Below are 27,810 nucleotides of genomic sequence, written 5' to 3' on the forward strand. Positions count from 1 at the left end.
AGCGGCCACTTATTTTTGTCTTAGTTGATGCTTGGTATGCTCAGGGAGGGGGGCGAGAATGGGGGGCCGGTAGGTTGGGGTTTCTGGCGTGAGTGGGGGGAGGGTCAATGGGTTAAAGGTTTAGGTCAGGTTGAGTTACTTAAGGCGGGTGGGGAGCTAGGAGGGGGATACAGAGTTGCTACAAGCATGGACAAATGTATAAACACTTGCTAATACATAAGAAGCGTGCCATCTCACCTCAGGGACTCCTAAGCCACAAGCAGTGATAATGTCCCTTAGACAAGCCAAGACATGGCGTCCACCATAGAGGGCGAGGGGCAACATGGGGGGATGTGACTTTACTGACGTGGAACATTCGTGGGTTCAAAAATGGAAACAAAACACGCATGATAGCAAACTACGCCAGGAATCACCATGTGAACGTGTTATGCATCCAAGAGACACACCTGGGTAAAACTCAAAGACTCCCAGCCTTTCTGGATGGGGGGTCCATAGATATGGCTTGTCATATTCCTCCCAATCCCATGGGGTGGCCATTTATATACATCAGACCTTGGAGTTTAAGCTGCACAAAATAATCTCGGATGCGGAAGGCCGATTTATCTTAGTGGCAGGGGCGATTCTGGGCTGGCCCATCCTTTTCATTAATATATATGGCCCTACTTACGATATTCCAGAGTTTTTACAAACCTGCGCAGACCATCTACGCACCTTCCCTAACTATGACGTGGTTTGGGCCGGGGATTTTAATCTCGCCCTCACTTTTGACATGGACAGATCCTCCTCCACTCAGACGATGACCCCCGGGCGGTCCGGAAATAGGAGGCCATAGCATGGGATTATTCCCTCACTGATACCTGGAGACTGTTACACCCTATAGACCGGGAATTCATCTTCATCCAGGAGTACACAGTAGCGCCTCCAGAATAGATTATATTCTGACGACCCCAGAGATAGCCCGAGCGGTCCATAAGGCCCAGATCCTTCCTCGCACCCTCTCGGACCACTCCCCAGTCTTGGTCCAGTTCAGGAAACCCCAGAGCTCAGTAAATCGGCTTAGATGGAGATTCAGAGCCCGGGTGTTGGAATACGAATATTACAGAGTTCTTCCGTATGAATACAGGCTCAGTCCCAGACCCCAGAGTGATTTGGGAAGCCTTTAAAGTTTATATCCGAGGGTGTTGTATATCTAAGGCGGGAGGTGACCTAAAATGTGTGCGTAGGTCCATAGCAAGCTTGGAAAGAGATTAAAGACCTGGAATTAGAACAAACCCCTAATAACACCCAGGAAATACAGTTCCAGTTGGGAAAAAAGGGGGTGCAGATATGGAAACTAACAGCTAATGAGGAGAGATTCCTAGGGGACCCTATTGCCACAGCCAAATATGGGGAAGGGGACCGCCCTAGCAGAACATTGCCCTGGGAGATTAGACAGGAACGACACTCTGTCTCTATACTTGAAATAGAGAACGAGGGTGAGAGAGTCAGGGATAACCAGGAAATCAATGAAACATTCGATGCCTTTTATGAGTTCTGCACTACACGTCTGGCAGCAGGTCATGATAGTATCATGCAATATCTAGATAGGATAGCACTAACTAGGGTGGCTTGACCCAGAGCAGGGTGCATCATTGAACGATCCGCCGTCCGATGAAATTCTCAGGGTGATACGCTCCCTCCCAAATGGTAAAGCCCCAGGCACGGATGGGATCATGGCAGAAATGTATAAGGCTTATCCAAATCTCCTTATTCCACTGCTGCGTAGCATGTTGGAGTATGCCAGATTGGCAGGTACACTCCTAGAGACCACTAGGACGGCCTTGGTAACGGTACTCCTTATACCCAACAAGGATCCTAGTAAGTGCTCCTCATATAGGGCCCTTTCCCCAATAAACACTGACAATAAGAGCCTGGCCAAAATCCTGACGAATAGACTGCTCCCCTATATGCCCAGACTGATTCTCTCGGACCAGGCGGGATTCATCCTGGGCCGTTCCACCCAAAACAACCTTCGGAGATTGTTCACGCTGATACACAATGTCACCACTGAGAACCCATTAGGCCTCGCCACCCTCGATGCAGAGAAGGCCTTCGAATCCCGTGGAGAGGCCCTTCCTGTTCGAGGTCCTACGACATGCAGGCTTGGGTAATACCTTTCTGCAATGGATTCGACTTTTATATACAGCCGCCAGAGCAATGGTGTACACTAACCAAATGCAATCGGCTTCAATATTCCCTACCCGGGTGCCCCCTTTCTCCCATCCTATTTGCCCTGGCCATCGAGCATGTGGCATGTGCGCTCTGCGAGTTCCATTCTCATAGGGGGGGGTAAACCTGCACTCATACATGTCCATAGTATCGCTATACGCGGACGATATGTTGCTGTATGTAAAACATCCAAAGACCAATCTAAACCCGATAATGGAGGAAGTCGCAGAGTTTGGGGCACCATCGGGTTTGCAGATAAACTGTTTGAAGTCAGAGATCCTCCCTCTCTCTGCATGCATATTGCAACAAGACGTTGGGGAGGCCTTAGCGTGGTGCCCACAGGGGATCAAGTATGTGAGCATTCGGGTCTCAACGTCCCCGGTCAAGCTCTACGAAGATAACTATATGGGAGTCATGGAAAGTATGGAACACAAGGTGGACACGTGGATACGCCTCCCAATCTCCCAGGCGGCCAGAATCTCACGGTCCAGAATGGTGATTCTGCCTAATAATATGCCGATATGGCCGCAGGTGAGATTTTGGATCCGTCTTAAGGGCCGGATGAATAGGTTGATATGGGCAGGGGAGTATCCTAGAGTTTCCTTGGACACATTGTGTCGCCCATACTCACAAGAACGGTTGGACGTACCCGACCTATTTCTATACTATCTGGTAGTGCAAGCTCAATATGCCATTTGGTGGTGGACTCCCGCCTCGGACCTACCACATACACGGCTAGAAAAATCAATAATATACCCAGACAATATAAAAGGGTTACTATGGGGAGCCAGGGAGCGGGGCGACAAGAATGAGATACGCCGTTAGCGATTACTCTCAAGGCATGGGACCATTTGGCGTGCAAGGGCCGGCCTGGATGGGTGGTAGTCCCCGGACTTGGCTATCTATCACGTTCGAGGTATCCCTCTTACACATGAGGAAGTGTTCCATAGCCATTTTTCGAAATTGCATATACACACTCTGGGAGATTTGGTGGTGGGGGGAAGATTCATGTCCTGGGACGAACTCAAAGATAGAGGGGAATGGACGGCCATAACAATGCTTTTGTACTACAGGCTACACGCGGTGATGCGTACCAAGTGGACAACCTTCCAGAGGGCCCCTCCTTCCCCGCTGATGCAGTATACCGTCACTCCGACTCATAAGGGTAAACTAGTGTCTATGCTGTAAAAAACAGTCTGCAGTGTCGTGCCCCCTCCGGGAAGCCTGTATAGAAATAAATGGGAGGAAAGTATGGGTATTACTTTGAATGAAGCTCAATGGGCCGTGGTGTGTACTCAAACTAGATGAACAAGTTAATTACCAACTGGTAACGTTCTTTCGATTGGATGTTCCTCCAACGTATTCCTCATCTTAGATGTATTCCATCCAGCTTTGCTGCTCTTTGGAAATTTTTTCGGCAGGGGGTGCCGTGCTTCGATGTCGTCGAGTCGATGGTCCCTCGAAGGCCTCCATCGAGGGTGACGTCCTCGGGTGTATAAGTAGCACGCGTGGCGCCCGTTGGCCTCAGTTCTGTTTTTCCCCTCTTTTGTATCTGTGATCTTGTACTGTATAGATTGTGCCGGCAGACAGGTATCGGCCTTGCGAGATTTGAGATGGCAATAACCCGGAAAAAAATCAACAGAGGGGTCAGTTGGGAGGGCGATGAGGAATACATTGGAGGAACATCCAATCGAAAGAACGTTACCAGTTGGTAAGTAACTTGTTCTTCGAGTGGATTGTGTCCTCCAACGTATTCCTCATCTTAGATAGGCTCCCAAAGCAGTATTTTGCATAGTTCCTCTGGAGGAGGGGTCAGATTTTTCCCCACCAATGCCTTTAGATGGCGGAATAAAGCACTGCTTTTCCAAAAGTCAGCTCCCTAGACTGGGAAGCATCCAGGCTATAGAATTTTGAGAAGGTGTGAAGTGAAGACCAAGTTGCTGCTTCGCATACAGACCTTATTGGGACACCTCTCTGAAGGGCTGTGGAAGAGGCGATGCCTCTGGTGGAATGAGCCCTTAACCCTTCTGGTGGGCCTTTTTGTGCTAGTCTGTAGCATTCTGAAATGCAACGCACGATCAGCGTGTCTGTTTTGCTACTGATTGACCCAGTTTTCTTCCTGTGTAGCCTATAAACAACTGGTTGTCCACTCTAAGCCTAGAAAGTCTAGAGATGTAAAAGCTTAAACCTCTTTTTGGATCCAGTCGGTGTAATCTTTCTTCCTCCTCAGAAGAATGAGGTGGGGGATTCAAGATGGCCACCGGCAGCGACTAGACGTGCTGACGGCAGCTCCTGCATCCTGAGGCCTTTGTTCGGGACCCACCACCCCTTGGGGCGTTTGGCTGCAGTGGAGGAAGGGTGCTGCATTTGGGGGGCCAAGCAGCGCAGGACTTTGGGTGCCGCGGCTCCAGCTTGCACTCGGAGGCGGCAGTGTATTTGGTTGCCGCGGGCAGAGCTGCGGGATCTTCGCCGGCATCCATCCCCGGAGGAGGTGCCCGACACAGAGGGCCGTGATGGTGAGTAGGAGGCGTCTGCAGGTGAGCGGGGCAGTGCGACGCCTCCCCGTGGCTGGCAGCTGTCCGCGAATCGGGGACTTGTGTGCAGCGGCGCCGTCCGAGGCCTGGACCGCCCCACCGAAAGAGGGACTGCCGGACCCCTAGCGTTTCGGCAGCACAGCAGCGAGGTGAGGCGATCGGAGGAGCTGCCAAGCCTGAGAGGTTGCGGGCGCCCGTACAGGTGAGGAGCAGGCAAGTCACCTGGGGGACAGGGGACGGAGGTGCCCCCCCCTCGTCGGTCAGCAGGCCCCTTGCCGCCAGGAGCAGGCGAAATCGAGCGGCAGACCTGTGTTGTGTGGAGGAGGAGGGAGAGTCGGGGTGGCGGTGTTGTGGAGGACCTGACCCAGAACGGGAAGAGGGGAGGTGGGGGCATCGGGGGGAGCTGCTTACCGGTCCTCTGCCCCACTCTGACTTTTGTGGGATCCCCGAGGGGGCCGGAAGACTCATTGTGGAAGTGCGCCGGGGCAGGGATCCCCCGGCTGAGGCGGCTGTAAGAGGGGAGGGTCCCTGACGACACTGGCCGTGGTGATTGTTGCCCCATCCGAGGGGACTGCAAGAGGAGGGGGGTCCCTGGCTGGGTGGGACGCGGTGCTGATCCCCTCTGTAACAGCGCGCTGTGGAGAACTTGGGGGCGCGATGAGAGGCGCTTGGGAGCTGGCTGGACCCCCTCGTCCCAAATCATCAGGCTCTAAGGAGTGTAAAGGATCTAATGCCCTCTAGACCCAAGAGCAAGCGCCTCTCACCTGACGAGGCTGGACCTTAAAGGTGAGATGCAGGCCCTAGGAGAGACTTAGCTAAAACCTTCCAGGAACAGTTTCAATTGCTGAGAACGGATTTGAATACGGCACTGGGGGAGCTGAAGCAGGAATTGGCCCAGTTAGGGGAAAGAACGGACCTACTGGAAAGGCGTCTGCAGGAAGTGGAAAAGGACAGTACTGCCAATGGGGAAGCTATCGACCGCTTGGACCTAGCGACGCGCAACCTAGAAACCCAAGTGGAGGACCTTGAAAATAGGTCAAGACGGGTCAATGTTAGATTGAAACTTCTTCCAGAATCGGTAGCGGACAGGGACTTGAAGGGAGAAGTTCAGAGAATCTTCATGAATCTGTTGGGCGAGGGGGACCCCGAAGCAATTGAACTGGACAGAGTGCACAGAGGGGGCCGGCTCACCCGGGGCCCTGACGCTAGGCCTCGAGATGTCCTGGCCGCGTTTGCACGGTACGCCCAAAAGGAGGCAGTGCTGCGTGCTGCAAGGCTTCATGAATCAGTGAAATATAAGGGTCAGGAGATTACCCTGTTTCAAGACTTGGCAAACAGCACCCTAGTGAAAAGGAGGAACATGCGATCTGTCCTCAGAGAGCTCGCTAGAAAAAGTGTTAAGTACAGGTGGACTTTTCCATTTGGGCTGGTGTTAGAGTGGGAGGGCGTCCAAAGAAGGGCCACTACTTTGCAGGAGGCGGCTAATATCCATCTAGACCTCGAGGGTGGGGGGGATTGGGGGGGGTTACTGGGGGAGCCCAGTCGGGTCAAGGAGACAGGGTTAAACCATGGGCATGGTCGACTGTCGGTGATAAAACAAGGAAGAAAGCGGGCCGGAGGCGCCCGCAGGAGGGGAGAGAGGAGACTGCTCGAGGCGGGGAGGAGTGAGGGGTTCCTGGCCTGGGATGACCTTGAAGATATGAATCGGGATGGAGCATTAGAAGGGGGTGGTGGGAAATTGGCTATTAGTGGAGATGGGGAGGGGGCGGAGGTGCACTTCTTGGATCACGCAAGGACAAAAGGGTCCGGGGAAGGGTGGGGGGGCTCGGCCCACCCTCCAATTTGGGGTTGAGAGGGCGGAGGGAGGGGCAGGAGAGGGTTGACCAGTCTGGGAGAGGGGAGGGGAGGTGGGAAGGGGGGTAAGATTTGGGGGGTGGTCACAGCATTCAATGAGGGAGCGATGCCCTGAGAGGTCAGCGAACGGGGGGCTGATGAGGGGGGAGGAGTGGGGAGGGTATTTGGGGCCCTTATTAGACAGGAAGGGGGGGACATTGCCCGGGTGCCTCCTTGGAGCCCCAGAGGGCTGGCTGGTAAAGGCGCAGCATGCCCAATCGCTACCGTTAGGTGTCAAACACACAATGTGAGGGGGCTCACTCCCCCCTTAAGCGTACGAAACTGGAGCAATTTGTTAGATCCCACAAGCCGGACGTGCTGGCACTGCAGGAGACCCACTTGAGGTGGCAGGATCAGGGTCGGCTGCGTCTTAAGGGCTTCCCACTGATATGGTTCGCGCCGGCCCCACGAAGAGGGGGAGCGTTGCCCATGCCTTTGGAAGGGGTATCGACTTTAAGCTTCAGGAGATTCTCAGAGATAGCAACGGAAGGTACATCGTGGTAAGGGGGACAATAATGGGTTCCGCCTATACCATTGCATCTATATATGCTCCGAATGTGGGCCAAGACCAATTTCTACGGGATACCTTGAGCGCCATCGAGAACTTCGCTAGGGGCCAGGTGGTTCTGATGGGGGATTTTAACCTGGCTTGGGACAGGGTTAGGGACCGTTCCCGACATGAAGAGAGGGGAGGGGGCGTGGTGGCCTCTCCCCAATTGAGGGAGAGATGGGAAGAGGCCGTTCTCCGCGATGTCTGGCGATCACTACGGGGGAGCGAGGAGGGCTTCACATTCCTTTCCGATGTTCACAGGACACAATCCCGAATTGACTATATTTAGGTATCCGCCAGTCTAATGGGAGAGGTAGAGGCGGTGGAGGTGGGTCCTCTGGGAATTGCCGATCACAAGGTGGTCCAAATGAATCTGAGGCTGGGGAGGCGTAGGCCAGGGGTGTGGGGTTGGAAATTCCCGGGGGAGCTTCTGAGGGACCCGGTGATATGTAGGGAGCTGGAAGGCAAGATTCAGGATTTCTTTGTGAGGAACACGGCCTCAGACTCGAGTTTGAGTATAAGGTGGGAGGCCTTCAAGGCTACTTTGAGGGGTGACCTCATCGCCTTGAAGGCGGAGAGGAATGAAGTGTTGAGGGGTTTGGAGACCCAGGTTGAGAGGGAGGTTGAAGCAGCTAGGGCCCAGTTGCGGGAAACGCCCACGAGGATGGTTTTTAGGGCGTACAGGCTGGCAGAGGGCCAACTTGGGATCTTGAGAAATAAGAAGGCGGAAGAAGCCATGCTTGGGGTGAGGCAAACCTTTTACGCTAAGGCCAATAAGGTAGGTTCTCTCGTGGCCCGCCTCCTGAGGGGACAAAGGGAACAGAAAGTAATTACGGCTCTTAAGGATCAGAGGGGTAGGAGACCCGTGTTGAAGAGATAAAGGAGAGATTAGTGGAGTTTTACGAGGTCCTTTACTCCTCCTAAAGACCAGCCCCACTCCCGCAGAAAGAGTTCTTGGGGAACTAACCTCTTCCGCAGGTATCCAGGGAAGTGGGAGAGGAGCTGGGCCATCCTATTACGGAGGATGAGGTGAGGGCAACTATTGTATCTCTTCCCCGGAATAAGGCTCCTGGACCTGATGGCTATCCCGCCTCCTTTTACAAAGCATTCTCCCATCTTCTGGTCCCGCATCTAACACAGTTATTTAATTCGTTCTGCGCCAAAGGCGGAATCACCCAGACGATGGAGGAGGCTAAGATCACCCTTATTCATAAGGCAGCAAAAGATCCGGAGGACTGTACTTCTCATCGTCCCATTGCCCTCATCAATACAGAGGCAAAAATCTTCACAAAGATTTTGGCAAGGCGTCTAGAAAAGCACCTTCCTTCGCTAATCCACCAAGATCAGTCAGGATTCGTAGTGGGACGGCAAACCACTGACAACATTAGGAGGGTGGCTCACCTAGTGGAGAAGTCCCGTAAGACGGCCACTCCAGCGATTCTCTTGGCGCTTGCCGCCGAGAAGGCGTTTGACCGGGTGGAGTGGTCGTTCCTATTTCAGGTGATGGAGAAAATGGGGCTTGGGGAGGGTTTCATCAACCTGGTCGCCGCCAATTATAAAAATCCCATGTCACGCATCCTGGTTAATGGGTAGATGTCCTGGCCCTTTAGGCTTCAGAGGGGGATGAAACAGGGGTGCCCCCTCTCCCCATTACTCTATGCCATCTACCTAGAACCTCTCCTTTTGGCGATACGTCAGAAGGTGGAAATTAGGGGGATCCCATTTGGATGGGGACAACACAAAGTAGCGGCTTTCGCTGATGACATGCTGCTCACATTAATTAACCCGAAGGAGTCCCTTCCAGCATGCATAGCGTTATTGACCACTTTCCATGAAGTATCGGGTCTGCGGGTTAACTTCCAGAAGTCGGAACGGATGAATCTCTCTTTAGGAATGGGGAGACGAGGGAGACGAGGGAGGTGTCCCCGTTCAAGTGGAGCCCCTCTGGGTTGCGGTACTTGGGAGTAAGGAACACCCCCTCACTAGCCGGCTGGTATGGAGCGAATTACGAGCCGATTCTTTTAGCTATTAAAAAAGATCTACGGAGGTGGGGTGTCCTACCTATCATCCCAGGATGACCAGGGACTTTGTCTGGGGGGGGAGGAGATTGCGCTTATCCAGGCAGCTACTAGCGGCTTCTAGGGAGAGAGGGGGCTTGGCCTTCCCCGATTTTTGTCACTACCACAAAGCGGCACAGCTCAGCATAATCAAGGAATGGTTTTCGAAGGATTACCTGAAGCACTGGGCGAAGATGGATAGAGCAGTTGCTCAGCATCATCTGGGGGAGGTTCTTTGGCTCCCATGACAGCTGCGACCTTCCCATCTCTATCTGAGCAATATTACGAAAAGTGTAGTTGATAGTTGGGATCGGGCTGTAGAGAAGCGGGGGATTACGACTTTTCCATCGCCGTTCACCCCTAGCTTCCATAATGGGGACTTCTCTCCAGGAATGGAGAGAGGGGAGTTCCTGGATTAGGAGGAGGGGGGGTGCAGAACCCTGAGGGACATGTTCATTGGAGATAGAGTGAAAACATTTGAGGAATGCAAAAAGGAGTTTGATCTGGCAGAAAGGGAGAGGCTTTGGTATTTCCAAATTAGACACTGGGTTATGTCTCCGAGCATAAGGTTGGCCGCGACTAGAGATCTAACCCACTTTGAAAGGTTCTTAACCCATGAGGGCTCTAGAGGGCTCATCTCAGACTTATACAAGCAGTTAGAGAGATGCAGCCCGTGTGTTAGTTGGGCATACATGGCGGACTGGGGGCGGCATTCCGGGGTCCGAATGGAGCAGAAAGACTGGGAGAGGCTGTGGGCATGGATCCCCAAAATTGCGAAGGCGATCCAGGTTCGGGAGGCTTGGTACAAGTGCATGGTGGGATGGCATTATACTCCTGCCTGACTCCATGCAATGTACCCTGCTACCCCGGGGGAGTGTTGGAGGGGGTGTGGGGAATGGGGCACAGCCTCACATATCTGGTGGGATTGTCCCATTATTCAACCCTTCTGGAACGGACTTAAGCAGGCCATAGCTCAGGCTCTGGGGGGGGAAGCTCCTCGGGAGATCTTGATGGGGAGGAGTGGGCAGGGGGAGGAAGCGGAAGAGCACGGTCGCGCCAAGGCGACAGTGATATTCACGCTGGCTGCGATGTCCCTCATCGCAGACAGGTGGAAGGGGCCCACAATCCCTACAGAGCAGGATTGGCTGAGGAAAATGTGGGATATTGTCTCATTGGAGTGGGCTACATATGCTGCAGACATGGACTCCTTCTATACAGACTGGGGGGAATCCTTGGAATACTTGAAAGGGGACTTTAGAGAACAATGGTGCCCTCAAAGACTTAAACTGCTGGACATTTATAGTTAAGAAACCGGTTGGGGGCCGGTCGCGGTGGGAGGCCCATTGGGGCTGTGCCACGGGGGTAGGGGGGGGTGGTTATGGTTTATGTTACTGTTGATTTATACTTGTTTTTATCTGTTAATAAAATAATAAAAAAGAAGTTTAAAAAAAAGAAGGATGAGGTGGATGATAGAATGAGGGTAAAACAATGTTCTGACTTAAATGAAAATCAGATATTACCTTCGGTCAAAATGATGGTTTAACCCTCAATACAACTCTGTCCTTAAGGAACACAGTATAGGGTGGCACAGAAGACAGTGCCTGCAATTCGCTCACTCTTCTTGCCGATGTTAGAGCAACTAGGAGGAAACACATTAGTGAGACCTTTTAAGAATTGTGTTATCAAAGGAATTTTGAAGTAGGAGCATTCTTCCGATGAGAGCTTGAAAATGGAAAGCGCTGCAAGATAACCTTTTATTGTTCCGATATTCAGACCTCTATGTGCTAGGGTCAGAAGGAAAGATAGTACTTCCGGAATAGAACATAGAAAAGGATCGACATTCTTTTCCCTGCACCAGTTGCAAAACTTTTTCCAACGGCAACGGTACAGAGACTTTGTTGCTGGTCTTCTTGCCGAAAGCAACACCTCCATAACATCTGGAAGGTTCCAATCCCTGTATCTCAGCCTTTTAGATACCAAGCATGAAGGTTGAGTGTTCTGACCTCTGGGTGGAGAACCTGACCTTCCATTTGAGAGAGAAGGTGGTTCTCTCTCTGAGGAAGACGTACTGGAGGACGTACTGGAGGACAGATGGACATATCTAGAAGGTCCGGATACCACGTTCTCCTGGCCCAATCTGGAGCAATTAGGATCATGCGGTTCCCGAAGCGTCTCAGCCTCCTGATGACCTGAGGAATGACGGGAATCAGAGGGAACGCGTATAATAGTGGGAAATTCCAATCCACCACGAACGCGCCCCTCTCGGGGGAAATTCCCTTCAGCAATACCTTTCGCATTTTCGGTTGGTACTGGTTGCGAATAGGTCTACCTGAGGGGTTCCCCAAAGGGCGAAGATCTCTTGAATGACTTCCTGAGCCAATTCCCATTCGTGGGATACCGTGCTCTGCCTGCTCAGAGCATCTGCCGTCATATTCTCTTCTCCAGGTAGATTAATTTCCGTTAAAGAGATTCCTTCCTGAATCGCCCAATACCAGAGCTGCATTGCCTCTCTGCACAGGGGTAGTGACCCCACACCTCCTCTTTTGTTTAGGTAGTGCATAGCCACTGTGTTGTCCGTCATTATCAGGACATTCTTTCCCATGACAGATGGCAGGAAGGCCTTCAGTGCTAGTCTGATTGCCCTCTGCTCCAAAAGGTTGATATGTAGTTTGGACTCCGATGGAGACCAACAACCGTTTATTGTCAAATCGTTGGCATGTGCTCCCCACCCCAGGAGTGAGGCGTCCGTCACTACTGTGATCTCCGGCCATGGTTGCCACAAAGGTTCTCCTTTTAGGATTTTCTCTGCACAGGTCCACCATAGAAGGTCTTGTCTGACCTTGTTCGGAATCTGAAGAAGATCCGTCATTTGACCCGAGAACTGGGACCACTGAGTCTTTAGGGCCCATTGAAGGGATCTCATCCTCAAGCGTGCCTCTGGCACCAGAAAGATGAAGGATGCCATGAGGCCGAGCAACCTTATAAAGTCATAAGCCTGGAGATTTTGGGCATTTTGGAATTTGGAAACCATCTGAAGAATGTCTTGAGCCCTCATCTTGGGAGGCGAGCTCTTTCCCAAGGATGTGTCTAATACAGCTCCTATTTACTTAAGCTGTTGGGAAGGTGTCATTTGAGACTTCTTTAAATTGAGGGAGAAGCCCAGTTTGTGGAGGAAGTGGCAGGTGACTTTCAGATGATCCAGTGCTTGCTCGGCAGAGCGCGCTCTGATCAACCAATCGTCCAGGTAGGGGTAGACATGAATCCCCCCCTCTCCTGAGGTGCGCTGCCACCACTACCATTAACTTGGCGAAGACCCTCGTGGCGGAGGTCAACCCGAATGGCAGGACTCGAAACTGATAGTGTGAGTCGCCAACTACGAACCTCAGGTATTTTCTGTGTTTGAGATGAATCGGCACATGAAAATAAGCCTCCTGGAGGTCCAATGACACCAGCCAGTCTCGAGTTGAAGGGCCTGAAGGATCTGAGAAAGGGTAACCATCTTGAACTTGTCCTTCCTGAGGAACTTGTTCAAGTTTCTTAAGTCCAAGATGGGTCTCAGTCCTCTGTCCTTTTTGGGGATCAAAAAATACGGGTAGTACCAACCCTTGTTCCTCTCCACTGCAGGTACTGGTTCTATAGCACCTTTCTCCAGCAGGGTTAGAACTTCCTGCTGTAGGAGCGGGTTTGAAAGTTTCAACGGGTGTCTCCCTGGTGGATTGCTTTGAGGTTGCTCTTGAAAAGGAAGGCAATAGCCTTGGGCTATTATTTCTAGAGCCCAAACATCTGAAGTAATCTGCCTCCTACAGGTGTTTTGTGGTGCAAGTCCTCAAAGTGTTTTTGTGGCGGATGTTGCAGCTGTTGATGGCAAAGAGGCTGCAGCTGGAGCTGGCTTAGCACGTTTTCCTCGTCCACCACGAGTGGCCTTTCTTTGGCTCTTTTGACTGGCCATTCCTCTCGTCTTCCCGTATGAGGTGTAATAACGATAGGATCGTCCCCTCCATGATTGCCCTTGCGCACGAAAAGGCTAAGGTTGCCTAATAGCAGCTCCTAAAGATTTGGCCACAGCTTTTGAGGTCTGCAACCTCTCAAGGCTTTCGTCAGCCTTGTTGCAAAAAGGTGAGACCCGTCAAAAGGCATGTTCAGAAGGCGTTTCTGTATGTCCGGTGCAAAACCCGACTTCCGTAACCACGCAAACCTGCGCATTACCGTGCTAGTGCCCATGGATCTGCTTACACTATCCGCAGTGTCCAATCCAGATTGAAGGGATTCCTGCATGGCCTCCTTTCCATTTATAACGATGGCTAGGAAACCCTCCCTTTCTTCCCCTTCTGGTATGTGCTCTGCCGCCATTGTGATGCATTCCCACAGAGTGTACGAAAATGTTGCCAAGGCACATGTGGAGTTGGCAGATTGTACTGCCATGCTCCCGGCTGAAAATACTTTCTGTGTCCAACCATCCACACGCTTATCGTCCCTGTCTGGAGGGATAGACATGTACGCAAGTTTGTTGGAAGCTGTGGCTGCCTGTATGACCAAACTCTCGGGAGTTGGATGTTTTGACAGATAGCCGGGGTCGCTACTGGCTGGGCAGTATTTTGATGCGAGGGATTTATTTACCCGAGGAATAGAATCCGGAGTCTCCCAATTCTTGGCCACCCTGTTTTGTAAGGCTACATGAAAAGGTAGTGCTGGGTCTTCAGTGGGACCATGGTCCAATATGTCTGTTAAATCATCCTGGACGAATTGGGCTGGTGGTCTAGCCCATCCCAAGTAATCTACCACCTTGGTCATTAACTGACGATAAAATGGACTGGCATGCTCTCCTCGATCTGGTCTACCAAAGTCATTCTCAGGAGAGGTGTCAATGCCACTTGCATTATGTAATGACTCCACCAAATCCCTCATTCTGCTTTCCTCTGATATCAAGCATTCTGGGACATTTGGGGTGCCATATTCCAGTCCAAAAGTTACATCTTCCCCCTCGGATCTTTCCTGTTCCTCAGAAATTGAGGTCAAGGATTTGAAAAACTCCTTCCTAGGGAGAGGCTTGAAAACCTTCTCTGGGAGAGGAGGAGGAAGAGGTGTAGTACCAGGTTTTGAAGATGATAAGTGTTTTGTAGTTTTCTCCTTCTCTTCTTCTGGCTGCCCAGGCTTGGTTGGAGCCATTGGCGCCAAAGGTTTCGGCATCGACGTGATATATGCGTCGACGATGACATAGTGGTAGTCGACAGGGTCTACTTCGAGGGCGTCGAGGCAGCCTTCGACGGTTTTCCCTTCGAGGTGTGATAGGTCTCGGACGGCGTCGATGATCTCGAGCGGTCGACTCGAGCGTTTATCGCTCGGCGTCCTGGAAGGTTCCCCATCCTTCCTTTTACGATCACCCGGGCTCGAGGGCGCGTGAATGTCGGAGCGATGACGCTCCCGGCCGGCTTCCGAAGAAGGCGCGGACCGAGGCTTCGCCTTCTCAAACACCTCCATCATTTTTTCCCTGAATGCTTCCCACTCTTCGGTAGATGAATGTTTTGTGGGGCATTTCATTTTCTGAGACTCGTCTGACAATCAATGCCTTTCTAGATCGATGATCGATGCCTTTCACGTCGAGGAGATTTTTCCCCATGGGGTCTCGACTCGACGCTGGAGGCTTTTCGATCCTTCCGACCTACCTGTAGCTTTCCTCTCCTTTCTCACAAGGCCTTCCCCGTCATCGCCTGACACTTCGAACAGGCCTCCATGTCATGGCCTTCCCCGAGACACCACAAACACTCGCGGTGCGGGTCCGTGATCGACATTTTTTAGCCGCACGACTTGCATTTCTTAAAACCCGATCTCGGGGTTGTGGTCGGCGTCGATGACGAGGACATAATTACTTCTCGTTATATTATATTTCTTGACAGAACTCGAGGTGCGCCGAATGTCTGAAGCAACGTAACTGCGGAAAAACAGAACTGAGGCCAACGGGTGCCGCGCTTGCTACTTATACACCCGATGACGTCAGCCTCGACGGAGGCTTTCAAGGGACCATCGACTCGACGACTTCGACGCACGGCGCCCTCTGCCGAAAAAATTTCCAAAGAGCAGCAAAGCTGGATGGAATACATCTAAGATGAGGAATACGTTGGAGGACACAATCCACTCAAAATATATCTATGAACAACAGGTTGCGACTAATGCACGTTAAGTATATACACCAAGTATATCACTCTCCAGCCCGTTTTATCAAGATTTATCCTGATAGGCCCCCTAACTGTAAGCAATGCGGTCAGTGTCCAGCAGATTTTTACCATGTCGTGTGGCTGTGCCCTCCGTTACAGGCACTCTGGAATAGGATTGCTCAGACAATGTCCACTATAATGGAAGCTCAAACTACTCTCTCTCCGGCAGTTTGGATGTTGGCTCTGATAGAATCTGGCTCCAGAAGCGAGAAGCGCCTTATAGGCATGGCCTCGATAGTAACAAGATGGTTAATCGGCAAGACCTGGAGGGCGAAAAGAATTCCAACTTTAAAGGAATGGATCTCTGCCATGGCCAGGTGCGAGAAGCGGGAAACGCAATATAGTCAAACGCGTCCGCTGGGCGGTAGACCTATAGACTACTGGGATCGCTTTAGGAGCTATATGGCGGAGCTGGAAAACCTTGAGGAACAACTAACTTCTGAGAACCTGCGGTAGGAGGATTACCAAGTGTTAGGGAGAATTCTCATTCTATGGCTAATTTCCCTTACCTATAGAGTACCCAGCAGCTTTGCTGGATTTGAAGGGTTTATTTTTTTTCTCCTGCTAAGAGTGTGACCCTTTTTCCCACTCTTAGGCATATTTGCTATGTGTGTTCTAGGCTATTTTTTTGTGTTTAATGTTTATGGGTTTTTTTTCACCCTCATAGGAACCATCTTTATACACATGTGTTACATAGCACCTTCAGTGCAGTGACACAGGGGTGTCGTTGCAACTCCCAAACAGACTCCATACCCTGGGACTGACTTCACTAGTCAATTTTTATGAACTAAACCAGTACAACCCATCTTACTATGGAGGTACTGGAGAGGGTTAATAGTTTTTCCCTGGTGTTCATTTTCGAGAGGGTACCGTACAGTTCCTCTCTCAAAAGTTTCTGGTTGGTGGCAGTGGTTACTACCGAACATTTTCGACCGCAAACATTTCCCTATTGGATTTTACCATTGTTCGAGGCAACCACTTTTTCTGACAGCCTCTAACATACCGCCAGTTTATTTTATTATTAACCTTACTCTGGTAGGTTTTATTTGCCAGAACTTTAATATACATTCTTTCTCGTGTCTTTCTCTAAACTCCTAACCCAGACCGGGGATCCTTTGTTCGTCCTTTTGGCAGGCTTCTGCCAAGAAGCCCTCCTTTCAGTGCCACGGAGTCTGGGGTGGGTCCATTGTGTGGGAGGGGGAGTAGGACCCCTGGACAGGGTTGCCGCAGCAACCCATGTCACACTCTAACCTGATAGGTTGGAGGGTCTCCCGCCAAGATGACCACTCCACTGTGTGAGTTAACAGCTAGGCTGTATGAATGGGGATCTTTTTGCATAAAAGCAGGGTCCTGAGGACTGGAAGAGCAAGACGTCGCCACTGGAACTGAGGAACCGAAGAGGAGAGAAGACAGACATCTGCAACGACTGAACCACCTGTAAAGCCCTGCTGCAGCGTCTCGCCACTTTTCTCCACACAATGAGAGGAGATCTTCATCTGAAAGAGCCTTCTTCCCTTGAGCTGGTGGGGCCAACCAGTTTGCCAATCGCCTTCTTGGACCTGCCCTGGTCGAATCGCAAGTGCCCAGCACTTGGAGGCCAGATAGCCAGGCAGCCATCCACCCAGACCGCGATTTAAAGGAGCATATCTTTTATTCTTTGGGCAGCACCGCTGCTGGTTTCAGCTCTGGGTAGTGCAGTCACTCGAACCTTCCTCCACGACGAGTGTCCCTCTTCCTCTGCTGGACACCCGAACTGCAGGAACTACCAGGAACAACCGCCACCGCAGGAGCCTCTTCTTCATATTAAGGTACTTTGTTCCGCCAGGCCTCCCTTTTTGTGTGGTAGCACTTAAGGTGTTTTAATTCCTTTACCTACCTGTTGGGCTTGCTGCCCCTTTCGTCTAACATTATCTTTCGCCTTCTGCACCCACTTTTTCGAATCGTTAACCAAAGACTTGACTGCAGCTACAAGAACATTTTGCTCCTGGGCCCTTGCCCTGTAGAATTGACTCTGGCACAGGCCTATTGACTCTGGCAAAATTTGTTTGAACTGCCTTCTCCAGATTGCTTTTCAACTAGACCTATGTTGGTGCACCTAATTCTTATAACCACCTTTTCCTTCCCACTTTTACAACTTGTGAAGTGCCATTTTGCTCGGTTATCATTTAAGTATTCTCTATGCTAAAGTACTGCCTTGCCTAAACCTGTTCACAAACTTATTGGGAAGTGTTGCTAAGGTGCCTAAGAAGATATTCCTGTATAACTTGTCCTTTCCCTCCCATGTGAGAAATTGCTAGCGTGCCTTTTGTGTTTGGTTTTCACTGTGCCGTTTTGCTCAAACTGGTCTACAATTTAACTAGGGAGTTGTGCATACTTTTCTTGACTGATTTTAACTTGCTTTATTAACTGTGGTTAATGTGTTGAACTAGAATTGTGTAAAATAAATATATATTCTTTTAAAATACAAAGCTTTGGTCCGTATTTCCCTGTACCATAGCACGGTAGTCCTATTGTGTAAACCCTGAATACTGCTCATCTCCCTGTTGAGAGAAGTCTGACTGCTTAGCCACAGCTACCAACTAAATCTTTGTGGTACAGACTGATACCAAAGGGGATTTATTGCTCATACCTGTAGTCTTAATCTTCTGTAGTGCTCCCTAAGGGAACTGCACAGGATTCTGCCTAACACCAATGACTCACAATTCTGATGGTGTCGATGGTCTTTGGTATATGCCATTTCGGAAGCGGGCACGCAGCGCGGCGGGGGTGGGGTGAACATACATTCCAGGCACCACGTTGTGTGTTGCAGAACCCGGACAGTGTGTAACTTGGTGTAAACTAAGAAACGACCTTGCCTGAAATGTGCACACCCATTGATGTATGCATTTAACTGTGGTAGGAACTGTGCAACTTGGTTAAAGGGGTGGGGGATGGGTGGGCGGTGTTCAGGGTTCAGCTTGTAGTTGGGTGTTATTGTTTGATAATAATGTTATAAATGCCAATAAAAAACAGTTTTAAAAAAATAGAAAGGACCATTTCTTGACAGCTCTTAAATGTAACACTTGTTATCCAACATGGCTAGATATAGTCGTGACGCAGATCTATTTCCCTCACTCCACTAAAATACAGTTTGCATAAGCTTAGACGGTGGGTGAGCCTGATAAAATGCTCATCCAGTTGTCACATGCTGCCTTAACTATTGCACCATTCTACCTGTATGGAAAGGAGAGAGTGACAATACTGCATGTACCAGTGTGGCTTTGGAGGGGCAGAAATCGGTATCAGTGCTTCTGGTCCAGATCCTCTCAAAGGATCTATAAATATGCACCGAAAGCAAAGAGCCTGAGGCTACAAGATGTTCACAGGACAATAATTCAACAAAACCACAACAGGTTTGACAAGTCTTCTGACCTCGTTTTCTCTAAACACGGATGCCTACACACAAACACAAACATATGTTGAAGGGTCACAGTGAAAATGTGTAGATTTCATGCATCAGTCGAACCACGTCACAATATATTCAGGAAGGCCCTCACCTTTGGCTGCACCTCTTCAAGGGAGGAAAAGGAGGTGATATAAGAATGGGCCACAGTCCCAGTCACTGGAATATTATAAAGCTTCCCAGCTAGGACATTGCTGGTATAATCAAAACCTGGAAAGATAGAAACTGGAAGTTGACATCATTGCACAAGAACACTGGCATACACTACCAAAGCACAGACGTGTTCCCTAGCAGCAAACATGCAATTTAGCTGGTTTATTCTTTATTATTTTCCTTAATATTAAACACCTGCCAGTGGGTCAGCAGAAAAAAAGAAAATCATGTACTAATTCTTTTTTATTTATTTTTTTTATTTGTAATTTCTAGTTTCTTACAAACTTTTATTACAATTTTCTTAAATCAACATTTCTGATTAGTCTCTTCAATATTTCACATCTTATGAAGTGCCATTTCTCAAGGTTTAGTAAACTTTCAATTTAGTGCTTTCTCTAGAAAATTTATGACAGCACAGGTCAGATGCACTGAATTCCCACCTAAAATTCGTAACCACAATTCGTCCATACTGTCAGTGAGAGGAGCAAATTTATGCAAATGTACAGATCTTAAATCTTTAAGCAATTGACATTCAATCAATAAGTGTTTTATCGTTTCTGGAAGAATGGCACAGAACCTACATAAGGGATCCTTTACATTATCAATATGCCGGAAGAAACACATTTGTCTGGTCTTATATGTATTTGTTCTTAGACGTAAAAAGCCATCTCTATGACATCGAGATGGAAATTTACACAAGTATTTTGGCAATTGATCCAATTTATTCATTGTCGGCCTCAAATCCAGGGCAGTTTTTAATTCGTGGTATTTTTCCAAATTCTCAATCCATAGCCAATGTCTCATTTTTATCTTTGCATATTGAGGCTGTTCTTGTAGTCTTTCCATGGAGACATCGGCAGCCTGCATATTTGCTTTCACTTTTTCCGACCACAATTTCTGTAGACTGTCCGTTTTCAAATTGTTCTGTGGTCTGAATAATTTAAATGCAGGTTCGCTCTTTTCCAACGACATCTTGCGTAGCAGAGCCATCGATTCCCAAATAACAGTTCCTTACATCGGCTCCAGCCCTAGTTCGTGGCGTAGTACTATGATTGATAAATATTTAGGCAATCTTAGTACACGTCTCCAAAACAGACCTTCAAATTTTGCCCAGATCTTGTGGTTAATATTCCAGCCTGTCTCGGCTCCAAACGTTATAGATGGTATCACCTTTTGCAAATAAAAGGTTCGTACTGGGATCAAAGAGAATTTCCCATACTGTGAATGAATTCTGGTTCCTTGGAGAGCCAAGGTTTTAATTCTTTTTCCAAGTTCAGTCACCCAGCTCCATTCTCTTATCGAGGTGCTGAAGAATATGCCCAGATAACGGATCTCATTCACTTCCTCAATCTGGGCATTATTTATTATCCACTTGAAGTTCTTATCTTTGTGACTCTCAACATGACCAAGTTTCAATATCTTTGTTTTCTCTATGTTGATCTTCAGATCGTTTTCCACCATGTATGTTTTCAATGTATTTAATAGCCTCTGTAGACCAACTTGTGTTTTGTCGATCAATACTAGGTCGTCTGCATAAATAAGACAACTTACCGGATTGCCATTAATTTTGGGAGGAAAGCAATGAGTTTTTGCTAGTGTTCCAGATACATCAGCGATATATAGTTTGAAAAGAATCGCTGCCAATGGGCAGCCCTGCTTTACTCCCTTATTTGTTACAATTGGTGCAGAAAGGTCTCCATTTTCATTTAACCTTATTCTTATGACGTTTGGTCATGTAAAGCTTTTATGGGATTCAGTATGTTCGCTGGACAGTTCCAATTCTTCAACTTCTCCCAGAGTTTTTCCCGATTTATGCCATCAAAAGCCTGCTGCATGTCGATAAATGCAAGGAACAATTTTTCTTTTCCTCGCAAGGTTTCTAATTTCAAGAGATTCAATATGGATAAATTATTTTCAGTTCCAACTCCTTTCGTGAATCCAGTTTGTCTGATATCATTTAATTCAAACTCGAGGGCCCAAGTTGAGATCTTTTCCTGTAGAAAGATTGCAAACACTTTTCCAATGGTATCCAGTAGGGCAATTGGTCGATAATTTGCAGGGACATCCCTGCTGCCCTTTTTGTGGATCGGAACAATTATTGCCTCAGACCAGGATGGTGGAATTTTCCTGGATTTCGCTATTATCTCGAACAATTCGGCTATGAAAATGGCCCATTCATAAGGATGTTGTTTTAGCACCACATTAGAGATGCCATCCGGGCCAGCTGTTCGGGAATTTTTTAGCTTTGCTATGGCACTTACTATGTTATCCACCGTCTCCATTGTGTGCCAAGCTACGTCCACGGAATCAATTTCCGCCTCCTTAGGCTGAACATTGGATGAGAACACTTCCTGAAAGTGACACACCCATTTCGCCTCAGGTACTCCATTTGCCATTGTTGTTGCTTGATTTGAGTGACCTTGATTTAGAATTTTCCAAATATCTCTGGTGTTGTTTGTTCTGATCAAGGAGAGTATCGCCTCCCCACGTTCCTGATCTCGCTGGAGCGCAAATGCCGTTAGCCAGTTTCGGTACCTTTGTTTTCGTTGTTTAATTATTTTTTCTGCACTATTGGTGCCGAAGCTGGTACGTAGATCCTTTAAGTCTTTTCTCAGTTTCTTCTTTTCATTGTTCAAACAAATGCTCCACATATGTTTGTGATTTGATGCCAACAGAGGGTTTCTTAACTTTGCTATACTCGGCTTAGGAAGAATAGCTGGATAATTTATGAAATCTGAGGAGACTTTATTTTCATGTTGAAGACCAGAAGTCAATTGCTGCATCTGTTTTATGTTCATCCTGAGTCTGTTTCGACCAGGATTTACTTCTAATTGAGTACTGGCTGTGCCACTCAGATGTCTGCACCTTGGTTGCCACAACAATTTCAATGGGTAGTGGTTACTGTTGGTCGATGACGTTATCTGCAGGTTGGTTATTTTATGCATCACATTATTCAATGCCCAAATATAATCCAGAGCTTTTTTTACCCCCATGATTTGCCACGTAATTTGTGGCGGGGAATCACCAGACACGTTTCCATTTACCATGGTACAATCTCTGGATTCCATTGCCTCTGTCCATCGTGCTCTTCTGGAGGAAGATATCCGATCTTCATCGCGGCAGCAAATATTTTTCTGTTGATTTCCATTGAACCAAGATATGTTAAAGTCACCACATACAATTATCCAGAGATTTAGAAGACACCTTTGTTTTTTGTCAATTATTGTAGTTATTGATTGGATAAATGCCCCAGTCGAAATCTTTGCAGGATTCCAATATACATTGAATAGCAGCAGATGGTGAGGTGGATGTTCCACTTTTCCTGCTCTTATGATTGTTCTTATCAGCAGAGTCGATTGCACATATCCATTTGGATTTATTGACTCCGCCACTTCCCAACTTGTTCCTATTTTTATTAACGTCAGGAGGCCAGAAAAATGACGGCCTCTTGTATTTTTCCTTGCAGGGTTTATCAAGATTTGGTATCCATCCTTTACAGGAGGATGACACATCCAAGTTTCCTGCAAACATACTATGAAGTTGTCTGATAGGTCCACTGGGAAGTTGTTATATAAATGGCTAAAGCCTCTGGTGTTCCACGAGATCAAGGAGTTGACAGTGTCCAATCCATTGTTGTCTAGTTAATGTTTTTTTCCCACTTGCACATCGATCTTGTTCTTACCAGACATCGAGTTTGAGTTCAGATACTTTCGGATCTGGTCACGCCGTTGTCTCAAAGAACTCTTTATCTCGTGCCTGTCTGTGCCGTCTAATGCAGTCGATTTTAGCGGCTCGAAATATTCTGAGATTTCAAAACCGAGACATAAGATGTCATCCTTTGCCTTCATCAATAACCTTCTTACTGTGTTGGACTTAATGTGTAACAGTACACAATCAACTCGTTCTTCTGAGATGTATTCCACAATTTGTAAATCATCAGAGGTAATTGTCCGTAGTAAAAGGTACTAAGTGCAATAAACGCATTACGTTACCACGGTTCAGATTTACATCAGTGTCATCTGCCAACACATTCACCAGTTTTATTTTTTTTGATAAATTCGCTTGTTGCCCAAAACTGGGAATCCTCAATTTTAAATCTCCACTTTTCTGTTTTTGAGCAGTTGTTCACTTTGGATTTAATACTGTGACAAGTTTTTCTTTGCTGTTGCAAGGATTTTCCAACTTACGTCCGTTTCTTTGTTTATCGTGCTCCACAGAAGCTGCAGTACGATTTTCTCTTCTTTGTATTGGGAAGCGTAGATGAGTCTGTTTAGTTTTCAGTAAATTTTGCTGGCTCTGAACTTGATCTTCTTGAAGAGTTGTTCTTTCAAAAGAAGTATTGTAATATGGAGCACTACTATCTTCTTTACTTTCCTCGTAAGAGTAAGTAGATAAATTGCAAAGTTCTTCAATATCATCAGTTGTCGAGACACAGCTAGAGTCAGAATCGACTCTCCTCCGCTTGTTTAGATTTTCACTATCTTTCTTAAACACCTGTCTTACATCGTTGTTATCCAGAAACTAGTCATTAGGTATTTTTTGTTTATCTTTTCCAATCTCATTCTCCACTATTGGCCCCAAGGCGAGCATTGACGGTTGTTTGTTCGTCATTTTCCCTGACAGCCTTCCATTGAAGAAAACCTTAGGTTTAGGAGGAGTTGTTAGATTTCTAACAAATTTCCTCGAGTTTGAAGTATGCTTCTTGACAACTATATTTTTTGTCTTTTCTTTTCTTTTTTTGTGTTGAAATAAGCTTGCTGTACCTCCCTGCCCTTCGTCTTGAGTTGAATCTGGGTTCTTTCCAGGTTGGAGGTTTTTTGCTCCTCCGTGAAAAATTCCAAAGGACGCCTTTGGCATGGAGCTACTCGATGCCACCAATGAAGACTCCCGGGCAATAAAGGGAACTGATCCTTTTATAGCATTACATGTTTGCCTCTCTCCGATCGGTTGTTGAACCTCCGTTGTATTTGTCTGAGGGTTCACATAATTATCAATTTTTGGCTCATTATCAATCATTTTTGGAGTGAAATTTCTTATTCCCATGTCAGGGTGTGACCGCAGAGATGTGCTGGCTGTTGCACTTATAACAACATAATTTTCCGTTTGTGTTCCTTGTGATGGAGCTTTTTTACTTAGACCTAAATCAAGCCAATTACGGATCCCTGATTTGGCCAAGTTTGGAGAAACTGAGTTTAAATTCGAAAGAGTCTTTTTCATGAAGTGCAGCAACTCATCCATTTGAGTCCTGGCTTCATTTGAGTTTTTATCAACCAGCTGGATTATTTTTTTGAATCCATCATTGATCTCATTATGTTCATTTACTCTTTGTTGTTGGTTTGAGTGTAAGTTGAATTCCATTGATGATATTTTTTCTGCCAAGTGTCCAATTATGGCTCCGTTGTTATGCATCGTTTCGTTCACACTTTCATATAGTTTTATAAAAGGGATTAGAGCCTGTGATGTAGCAGCTAGGACGTTGTTGTTTATCTGAATTGCCGCAGCAACAGATAAATTGGATTTAGCTTCTAATATTGAGACCGTCGGATGTACCATTTTGTCCTTACAATAACACTTATTGTTAACTCGTTCAAATTGTCGCGAGGGATGAGAAATCTCTCGTTGTGTCTCTGGTAATTCAGCTGTATGTGTATTTAAAGGGGTTGAGCAGTTTGGAGCGTTGTTTCCACCTTTTTTTAATGAAGGTTTCAGTCGCTGTACTTCCTCAATCCTCTTTTCAGCCCGACCATCTCCATTGTCATGGGACAAATGTAGTCCAACGGTGTCGTCCTCCCATTTCGGAGAACAGACAACCACGGACGCCTTTTGCTCTTGATGGAGTAGTTTTGATTGAGAATTTATAATTCCTGTTTCCGGAGCATTAAATTGCTCAGAAGTTGACATTATTCGATTCCTATGGCCCGATCCAAGATTGTCCTTTGAGTGGCTTTCTTCTAGCTTCGCCTTCATTGCTTCGAAGTCAGCTTGTAGTCTCAGAGTGAGTCTGGCCTCCCGTCCTGTTTGGTCCATTTCGTTGTTGTTCAATCTCGACGATGAAGTCAGATGTATATTGCCAACTTGCTTTTTCACTTTTCCATTGGACACTGATTGCTCAATATTTATTGCATCCAGTTTGGATGATATGTTGGTTGCCAGCTGATTGATCAGTGGGTGACTTATCTGGGTCGAAGGAGGAGCTTCAATATGAGTAACCGATTGCTCTTGAACCTGTTTCCTGAAATGAAATTTTAGTGTTTTGATGTTTATGAGTCCGTGCTACTTCTGCGCTCAAGAGCTCAGCGTCTGTCACATCAAAGGGAGAGTAAACTTCCCCTTCATCGTTGTTCCCGTTGGGTAAATCACATATTTGTGTGGTTGTTCTTGAGGATTCGGGACTCATTTTACAGGCCAATTGGGCGGCACTTTCTATATTTTGAATGTCAACAAGTTCTTTGCTTTGCGAGTTATGCTCTCGCTCTTGCTCACTCAAGAGTATGGTTGGTAATTCTCGCACAATACGGTTTCGTGGGGGCATCCAATCGAGCGTTTCTCTCATGCCCGTTTTCCTCATTTACGGAATACTTCACCTCGGTATTGCCCGTTGTTACAATGGCACCGGGTGCTAAGCTGTCCTCGTCATTTGAGATTACTAGATGAATGCTATCCCCCGTTTTGGACCGTCCTTTTGTGGCTTTGTCGATTTCTGTTACTGAAACAAAAGGCACTACTGAAGTAAAAATGGGGAAAGGGGGGGTTCAAAGTTTACTTGCGTCGATGGAGCGACTGCCACCGCCCCCTGTGGGAGGGAGCTTGATAATCCCGTCCCGTTACCCACAACCCATGTTCCCAGGACACCAGTCTTGTTACCAGCCCCTGTTTCAACACTCTGGAGGCTTTTATCTGCTTCAGTAGACACCAAGTTCATAGACATTTCGCCCCCAGCACCCAAGAAAGTTTGTTTTACTTTTGAGCGAGTCAAAGGATGGGAGTCCATGATCGTAGAGTCTTACCTGGCAGCTGGCTTCCTGCCGCGGACTGCCGAAGACTGCAACTCAGCGCGAAACTCTGCGCACGCTCCGCGCTGACCAGGCCCTTTTGTAGAAAGTTGGCCTTATTTTCCTTAAAGGCACATAAACCAGAAACAAGTGAAACAGGTAGTCGCTGCAGCTCCTCTCACAGGGGTGACTGCCGAAGACTGCAACTCAGTGCTAAAACGCCACACGCGCTCCACGCTGACCAGGCCCTTTTGTAGAAGGTTGACCTTATTTTCCTTAAAGGCACATAAACCAGAAACAAGTGAAACAGGTAGTCGCTGCAGCTCCTCTCACAGGGGTGACTGCCGAAGACTGCAACTCAGCGCGAATTTGGACATCCTTTTGCAGTCTTAGAAAGGTATATCTTTCTTAACCAGCAAGTTATTTGATGAGGTGATACTCATTGGGGACTGCACAGATAATAAAGATGAGCGCCATTTATTAAGTTTTCCTGTTAATGTGTAGAAGGGGCTTCAACTGAGCTGAGAGCAACATCGAGCTCAACACAACACCACAAGAGGCTCTCCGAGCTGCCTGAGACTGCTGGTAGAGATAAGGGGATCTACAAGAACCATGCAGTGTGCATCTATGGGCTGATCAGATGACTTCTGATCCCAAAACCTCCCTCTTTAAATGGTCTTTGCATCAACAGAAGGGGCTTCAACTAGGCTGAGAGCAACTTCCAGCTCAGCACTCCACCACGTGAGCCACGCTTTCCAGTTGACTGAGGCTGCATGCAGACGTCAGGGGACCTACAAGTGCCATCCAGTTTCAATCTACAGGCTGATAAGGTGACCTCTGACTCCAAATCCGGCAACATTTGAAAACTAAAAGGGTAGTTAAAATTGCACACTATACAGGGCAACAGCCCGAAGTAAAAGCTCTCTTGAGACACAGTTATATAAGCTGTACAGTAGAGAGGTGTCATTTAAATTAATTATTAAAAGGAGTGAGTTTCGAAAAAAGCTAATATTATAATCTTTAAATTAAATAGCCTGCACAGCTCCGAATAGCATGTGCAAAGCAATAAAAAGTGACCTAGATTATTTACCATTCCAGTATTGCAATGATAATTCCTATATCCTGCAGTCTTGCGCCACAACTTCCTGTCTTTCAGGGACAGCAAGTTTAAACTAGTTATCAACACCAACCTCCTATAATCACCAGATTTAATAAGGCATATTTTGCCACCACAAGATGGGGTGACGCGTAAACCTGTCTTCATCCTGTGCTCACAGTGCATCCTAATTGTGCTCTGTTTCACCATAGCCTCTTGGTAAAAAAAAGGGAGCGACAGTAAGAAGGTTCAATATAATATCCCATGTATCCAATAATGTATGCCCCTCCCTGTACCATATATATTTAGAGGATGCAAGGGATCCCTCAATTTCCCCAACCACCTCCTTCAGATTAGGATTGCTAGAGCTGCCCAAACAGGCCTTCAAATAGTAGCAGGCAAATCTTATTTTCACCTGTGTCTCAATACTGGAGATCCCTAATTCTAGCCGCAATGTGCTGTTGGAAGTGCCTTGGGCGGGTCCGACTAGTTTTTTCAAGATTCTATTTTGAATCTTCTCCAGAGTTGAACAGTTGGAGTAGCCCCAAATCTCGCTCCCATATATTAGCAGGGTGTGAACCTTGGCTTCATAGACACAAAGGCATTTGTCCAACATACACGATTACCATACATATGAAAACTCTAAACAACCCCTCCAGCTTTGTGGTAGCCT

At 47.7% G+C, this 27,810-nt stretch overlaps 1 protein-coding gene across 1 annotated transcript in view; it reads right to left on the reverse strand.

Annotated features, from left to right (window-relative positions):
• The window catches only part of NAPRT (nicotinate phosphoribosyltransferase), a 1,537,890-nt gene that overhangs the window by 1,074,968 nt on the left and 435,112 nt on the right, over positions 1 to 27,810 (reverse strand). The window contains exon 5 of the mRNA XM_069621760.1: positions 18,991 to 19,106. Coding sequence (XP_069477861.1) covers positions 18,991 to 19,106 — 116 coding nt within the window. The remainder of the gene's footprint in view (positions 1 to 18,990; positions 19,107 to 27,810) is intronic.

The sequence above is a fragment of the Ambystoma mexicanum genome, chromosome 5q, assembly GCF_040938575.1.
Source record: "Ambystoma mexicanum isolate Mex_15411 chromosome 5q, UKY_AmexF1_1, whole genome shotgun sequence".
NCBI lineage: Eukaryota > Metazoa > Chordata > Amphibia > Caudata > Ambystomatidae > Ambystoma > Ambystoma mexicanum.